The 7418-nt window shown below is 33.0% G+C and overlaps 1 protein-coding gene across 1 annotated transcript; it reads right to left on the bottom strand.

Annotated features, from left to right (window-relative positions):
* Window positions 1–4830: 4830 nt before the first annotated feature.
* LOC111410938 (polygalacturonase At1g48100-like) lies at window positions 4831–7145 on the bottom strand. The gene is made up of 6 exons (XM_023041530.1): window positions 6499–7145; window positions 6224–6391; window positions 6095–6139; window positions 5809–6016; window positions 5630–5711; window positions 4831–5504 (listed from the first exon to the last, which is right to left on the bottom strand). The coding sequence occupies exons 1-6, from the start codon at window positions 6859–6861 to the stop codon at window positions 5003–5005; spliced, it is 1368 nt and encodes a 455-aa protein (XP_022897298.1). The 5' UTR covers window positions 6862–7145; the 3' UTR covers window positions 4831–5002.
* Between the last annotated feature and the right edge of the window lie 273 nt (window positions 7146–7418).

Below are 7418 nucleotides of genomic sequence, written 5' to 3'. Positions count from 1 at the left end.
TTATTTCTCAAATTTACCTACCTTTGCCATATGAGTAAAGTAAAAAAAATGGGTCCTAACATTCGTTACTTTTTTCCCCTCGTAGACATTCTTCAAAGTTCAACATGTAAATTGAACTCAAAACAAAGCATGTGAAGCTTCAAAATCAACTCTAACTTCACCAACTCTAAATTTTTGTAATCCCACTATCTTTCCCAAGGCAAAGCAGATACATTGGTTGCTCCAATTAATCACTACACACCTAGCCGACCAAGATCCAATCTACTGCCAGCTACTCCAACCGGCATAATCAGACACCAAAAGCAGAAAACTAGAACTCACCAAGGAGATGGTGGTGTACGTTTTGTCACTCATGCAATGGGATTTTGTTGGTCGTGATGTCAAGGCTATTGTAGACTTAGATTTTATCGGAGTTGATTATCTCTCAAGAATTGAAGAATTTGGAGGCTAAGTCTACAAAAGCTTTGATTTACTCAATTCGTAGAATCTTGACGGACGACGAGATGGGTTGGGCCAACGAGCATTGGACGCTATAAACAAAAGGTTCAAATTGTCCAAGAACTTGATCAATAAAATGAAAATCACAATCAAAAATTTTTATTTCTTTTTAAATATTATCTTATACCGTAGAGCTCTCAATATTTGCTTATAAAGTAGATTGCCTCATCAAAAACATGAAAAATTAGAAATTAGTAGAAAAAGTGGATAGAATATGAAAATAATGGAACAATGACACAATTTTACGCCCGTGCACCGGCCCTTATCTTTAAACCCACGCCGGCGGCGCCGTTGCCCTTCCACTTGTAGTTCCACAATCTCTGTCTTATTTTCCAATGTCAAAAGCCTTTTCCATTTTTCTCCTCCACCAATATCCCCACTCTTTCTCCTACTTTTCTTGGGTTACCCACTCAGAAAAAAGTAATTATACTTATATTTTAGGCTTAGTTAAAGTAGTTCGCAGTTCAAATTTAATTTATCTAAAGAAAAACACTAGATCGAGATGCATCACAATTACTGGTTCTCAACTAATAAAACTCTTCAAGACGAGTTAAGATTCATCTACCCTTTTTTTTTTCTTTTAAAAAAGAAAAAAATAAAAAAAATATCTCGAGGTCGCGTAATCTTAATTAGAACTTAACAACCTGGTTTAATTTAGTTATTGTATCGGTTTAATTTAGTTATTGTATCTTAGAATCGAGAATCAAATAGTTTTTATCCAATACACGATTCTAGCTATTGAATCAAATTTTGATTAAGCTCCAATTTTTCTTTTTTCTTTTAATATCAAATAAAATCTTAATTTATATGAATTCAGAAGTATTCAAAAATTGAGAATTTTATTTTTTAAAATGTACAGTATAAAAATGAAATACGAAAATTAAAACTTTAAAATTTATATTTGAAATATAAAATAACTAGATTAGAACCAGTGGTTCTATGAGAAATATAGGGACAAGATTAATTTTTAGTCCAAGCTAACTTTATCAAATTGACCTAAAATTTACTCAAATCTATTACTCTATCATAGTGCCGTTTCTATCATTCTAGAGAAATCGAATTGAAGTTCGAAAACGCCTCTTTTAATTATTGTGAGCTCCTATCTTTTAATTATGGTGAAGTAAAATCAAATTAGATGACCATAACGATACTAAGTATAAAGTTGGGTGACTATAGTGAAATAAAATCAAACTGAGTAGCCCTGGTGACATCAAATATAAAATTGAGTGGCCATTGATGAATTTAACGTTGTTATAAATATTCCAAGAATATGAGATAACTACAAAGTTTTGTTGGATGTCTCATACGAATGGCATTGAGCCCTGAAAGACTTGAAATTCAACACCTAACCAATTTTTTTCATGGATTTTATCAAATATTTCATATTACAAGCCCTTGTTTGAGCGTAGATCCACCAGTTGAAACTTTAGACTCGGGCTCGAATTGAGTAAAAATAATTAGAACTTTTTTTGACCGAATCGAGCTTTTGCTCGGCAATAAAAACTATGCTCAACCCTAGTTTTTAGTTTGGGCCTTATAGAGTCGAGCCGAGCTGGTTCACAATTTCTTTTTAGGAATGCCAGCTGCCTATGTTAGCAAGCTACAAGGCAGCATGTAGCTACCCGTAACATAGGCAGCAGTAGCTGCTTACACATGTAGCCTTTAATTAATTTTTTAAGGCTCGGCTCGTCACCGGTGGAAAACAACCGGTGATACTAGGGCTAGGTGTAGTCCGTTTTGATTCATTTCTAACGAAAATCGAATTGGACCTAAAATTTTCAGATATTTAGTGAGTGTAATCATCGGGCCCAAATTTAATCATGGAACCGTTCAGGTTCGATTTCATTCAATTCAGTTCTCGGGTTCTGTACTATAATTAATTTTTTAATATTTACAAAACTATATTAATTCAATTAATGACATGTTCAATATTTGCTCTTATAAAATAACGTAGTCTAATTTAATGTGTCTTTTGCATCTCTCTTTGCTAAGTTTTTCATAATTTTAATTGTTAAAATCACAGAAAAGGATAACAAGCTCACCATAATTAAGAGAGATGCTGTCGAATTTTAATTCAATTTCTTCGAAATGGTAGAAATGACTACAATAGAATAACAGATTCGAGTAAAATTTAGGATATTTGCTCTTATAAAATAACGTAGTCTAATTTAATGTGTCTTTTGCATCTCTCTTTGCTAAGTTTTTCATAATTTTAATTGTTAAAATCACAGAAAAGGATAACAAGCTCACCATAATTAAGAGAGATGCTGTCGAATTTTAATTCAATTTCTTCGAAATGGTAGAAATGACTACAATAGAATAACAGATTCGAGTAAAATTTAGGTCAATTTGATTAAGTTGAGTTTGGACTGAAAATTAGAAATTAGAAAATCATATTTTTGGATTTGAACTAAATTAACTAGTTAACAAATTTATTTAGAAAAAATAAAATAATTTGATTTATTTAAAATAAATAAATTTAAAAAATTAGAGAGATTCAGTTATTCGATTATTGATCTAGAGTATCGAGAATCGAGAACCGAATTGATTCTCGATTTAGATATTTGTTCGGGTATTTAACTTAAGAAGAATCGCTCGGCTCGATTCAATTAAGGTCCGGTTCGATAGGTTTGGTACGAGAATTATGCTCATCCCTAGGTGACACGAGGCTGCCAAGCCACATGGGTCAGCTCGGACTTGAACCAACGTCCCAAAATGGGGCAGAACCATGGGCCGTCAAAGCCAAATTAACCGTAGTGGAGACCTATTATCTCAAAATACATTTTTCTCAAACACATTTTTAGTCACACATTTTTCAATAAAATAATATACATGTAAAATCAAAATTTTTTCTTACTTTTTAACCACACAATATTTAAAATATCACAATTGCAAAATTCATTATTTGTTAAAAATGGGGTTCGGAGGAATTAATATACATTTTACCGTCCAACACAAAATTTCTAGAAACTTAAAACGTGTGAATGATAAAATTCCATATATTAAATAAACATGAAAATAACAATCAAATATAAGGAATTGGATTACATAAAATGACGGAATCTCGCGACCCGGTGTGATATTAGGTAGAAAAATCTCAAACGAGCTTTTATGAAACGAGATACATATTGGAAGAAAATATTTAAGGGTTGTACTAACTTTCTTAAAAATGTTGAGCTTTTAAGATGAGATTTCAATATGCGTAAGATTAATAATCTTTTTCAAAGACGGCTCAAACATCTTAGTGGCTTTATACAACATCTCTAAGTAATTATAAAAATCTAAACGATGAAGATATCACCGACATAATCAAAGATAGTATCTAACACAACATAGTATTAGCTAGTGATTTGGAATGAACTATCAATAGTAATGTTGTTATGATCACCGACAAAATCATAGACAGTCTTGACCAAAAAAAAAAAGGCGGAATTTGAAAAGGGATTATTAATAGCAATACCATAAGGATAATCAACCGACATCCATCGATGATCACTATCAGCACATAAGCAATTATCGATGATAATGTCGCATGTGATGTCATCAACAATCACTGACAGTGCTTTGATCATTGATCGTTGATGAAGAATCATTTGTTCTTCATTCAGTTTTTTTAATATCTCGTCAATAATTTAAAATTTCTTATTATTTTGTATCTTTATATTTACAAAATTTATTGTATTCTTGACAAAAATATTTATTCTGATATTAAATTTTATATTTTAAATAAATTATGTATCAACAAAAAAGGTAATTAATAATATTTAAAAATAACTAAAAATTACAAACGGTTTTCTAGTTATTGATATTAAAAACATAAATAGTTTAACATATTTAATCTATGAAAGAAAATTTCGTCCATAAATATATAAAAAATAAATACGAGCCGAAAATTCTATTGAGAACCGTAGAAGCTAAAATAATAATAATAACTTGTAAGTCAATAAAATAATGAAGAATCTTAACTTATTTGTCAGTATCTTAAAAAACATGAAAGATATAGAAAGAATAAAATTTTACAAGTGACATGGATGAAGTCGTAGGTGATTTGCTACATCACTAGTGACAATGTCACTTGTTCGTCTCAATCACCAATGTATGTTGATTTCGATCGACCAAAAGAAATCATCGACAACTGATTGAAGCACCGTCAACGATTCTAGACAACATCAATGACAACATTCTTGATTGAAGCATCATTGGTGCTATTGATATCACCAACGATGTTGATTTCAACAAATTAGTACAGTCACTTTATTTTGTGTTTGCTTAAGAGGAACACTCTTTTAGATTTTATAAGGGGTGATCAAGCTTACACATGAGAAATAGAGATAAAGATATACGTATCTATTCGATATATGGAGATGTGATATATTAACAATTGACGTTGATCAAGTAGTAGATTTTTCACATGCATTGTAATACAAGTATAGTTTGTCTAGCATATGGGTCTAATTTTACTTGGACATCTTTTTTTTTCTTTTCTTGAAATCATGATCATATATCAACATTGATCAAAATCATTTGATGGTAATGATTCTGGAAATCCCTCCAACAAGCAGAAAACTGGAGGAATTGTAACTCTCTTGAGATCTCCGTATGCATTCCAACAAAATGGATCCAAAATTTTCTGTCCTAAAGCAGGAAGCAATTCCACTTCTGAAAGAGTGAGATTAGTACATGGAACTGCATCACTACAACCTAAATGTATTGGAGGGCTTCTTACATCATAAGTTCCCTTAATATTCGCGTAAATTATGTCGGAAATGTACACTGCAGATGTTTGATTAGTGCAGCTTTTTGTGTTGCAATAATATTGATCTATGATGATGGGGTTTCGAACGGTGTCCATGTGAATGTTTTTGAAGGTGACTTTAGATACAGCTCCGAATCCACCTTGCCATGTTTTAATTCGGACACCATTATCAGAATGCTTGATAACGGAGTCTGTCACCGTTATGTTTGAAACACATGCTCGTGAATTGCGAATGCCTAGGCTGCCAATGCTACACCAAGAAGAAATGTAACGTTAGACGAAAAATAATATGCACGAATAGGCCTAGTGTTTTGAGTAACACTCGTTGGACGAAAAGGAGTGATACTTGAACTTCAAAGGTAACAAAAATTGTACCTTATCCCATGACTAGGACCACAAGTTATATTCCTTATATCTACATTATAAGAACCGGCTCCAATGGATACACAGTCATCACCTGTGTAAAAGGTATATTATGATTAAAAAAGAACTTGATTGGCATAACAAAAATTAATTGCAAGAATGAATTCTTGTAAAATTCTGGAGGAAATTACCATTGGAAATAATTGAATTATATATTTTTACATCGTTGGTGTTCTCTATGTGAATTCCATCAGTGTTGGGACTTCCAGACGGCGACTTTATGAAGAGCGAATCGACATGCACAGCGTGGCAGCTATCGAACCGGAAATGGAATTGGGGACTGTTCTTAATTTTAAGCCCTTGTACTGTCAAATTGGAGCTCATAAAGAACCTTATAGCCTGTAAAAGTAAAAAAAATTAGTTTTTTTGTTGAAATAATGGCCAAAAGAGTTGTTTATAGTGTGTCAGTTTACTTACAACTGGGCTGTCACAAGGGCCAGGTTGGGTTGTCCCATTTATTCCCTGTTTGGTTGGCACGAAGCTAAGTTAATTAGATGCTCAAAATAAGTTAAAAAGTCGAAAATTTTATTGAAAGATGAAAATTACTTTGTGAGGTTTGCAGGGAAGATTCCACCAGTTTTCTCCTCTCCCATCTATAAGTCCACCACCTTGCATCAACATTCCATTGATTCTGTAGAAAACGAGCCATTGTCGTTTACTGAACGTTCTAGGCCACGAATCAGGTCCATCCGGTGGCATTACACTTCCTTCGATCTTCACACAACGAGAAAAAAAAAATAAAAATCGGAAAATCAATGCTTGTTCAATAGGACCATCTTTAATGAAACTTCAGATTTGACAAGAATATTGTAAAAGATTACCTGAAATATTAATCCATTTTTACATGGACCGGCGAAAATCGTTGATTGTATCATAAATGAGTAATGCCTAGGAACAAGAAAAATAGCAGATTCAATTTGGCAAGCAGCATCCCAAGCCATTTTAAATGCTTGTGTATCATCAATAAAACCATCTCCAACAGCACCATAAGATAATACATTAAAAACTGCTGCAGACTCGGATGAAGTAGCCGGTTCAGGTGCAGGAGAAGGGGGTATCGAAATTTGAGATAATTCACGATGATGCATATATATCGAGTAGTCATAGAGCCTACATTGAGCCGAAAGCACAAAAAGGGATAAAGAAACATGAAAAATCAGGACAAAAAAGCCCAAGATTTCCATAACAAGGCCTAGTTTTTCTCCTCTCCTAAGATTGAGGTTTTTATAGGACAAAACTACGAAGAAAGACGACGAATTTGTCTAGTTTTCCAAGTAGGCAGACGCATGCACTCCTAGAGAATGTCTAAAGACTAGGTTTTGAAGATGAACTGAAGTTAAAATTGCTGATATATTTTGTCAGTATTAGTGGGTAGAACATATAGGCATTGGGAGTGATGGCAGCCACGTTTCTGGAAGCCGAAAAAGCCAGAAAAAATAAGTGCTCATGGCCACTTATATCTATCCAACTTGCTTAGTTCTGTGAACATAACACAAAATGAGATCAAGTGAATGCAACTTTTTATACAAGAAACTCTTAGTGGAGACAGCTTTTCTACCGTCTATTTTGCACCTTACATTATTTTAGTCCCGAGCAAAACCGACCAATTCCATTTGCAGATTGGCTTTTCTGGCAAGTAAGAATGTGGAGTCTGCAAACGTTAGAGTTGCCAAAACACTAATATAGAACGGATTATATTGTTGAATGGATTTAAGAAGAATAGGATAGAAATGGAAAAAAT

Source organism: Olea europaea, chromosome 15, assembly GCF_002742605.1.
Source record: "Olea europaea var. sylvestris chromosome 15, O_europaea_v1, whole genome shotgun sequence".
In the NCBI taxonomy this organism is placed as follows: Eukaryota; Viridiplantae; Streptophyta; class Magnoliopsida; order Lamiales; family Oleaceae; genus Olea; species Olea europaea.
This window is presented reverse-complemented; position numbering and strand designations above follow the sequence as displayed.

Bases quoted from the DNA above. Each gene is read 5' to 3' on its own strand.
- LOC111410938 (XM_023041530.1), bottom strand. From the start codon at position 6,861: ATGGAAATCTTGGGCTTTTTTGTCCTGATTTTTCATGTTTCTTTATCC. The intron at 6,140-6,223 runs GTAATTTTCATC...CCAACCAAACAG, and splicing joins TTCCCTGCAAACCTCACAAA to GGAATAAATGGGACAACCCA. The intron at 5,505-5,629 runs GTACAATTTTTG...TTCTTGGTGTAG, and splicing joins GGTCCTAGTCATGGGATAAG to CATTGGCAGCCTAGGCATTC.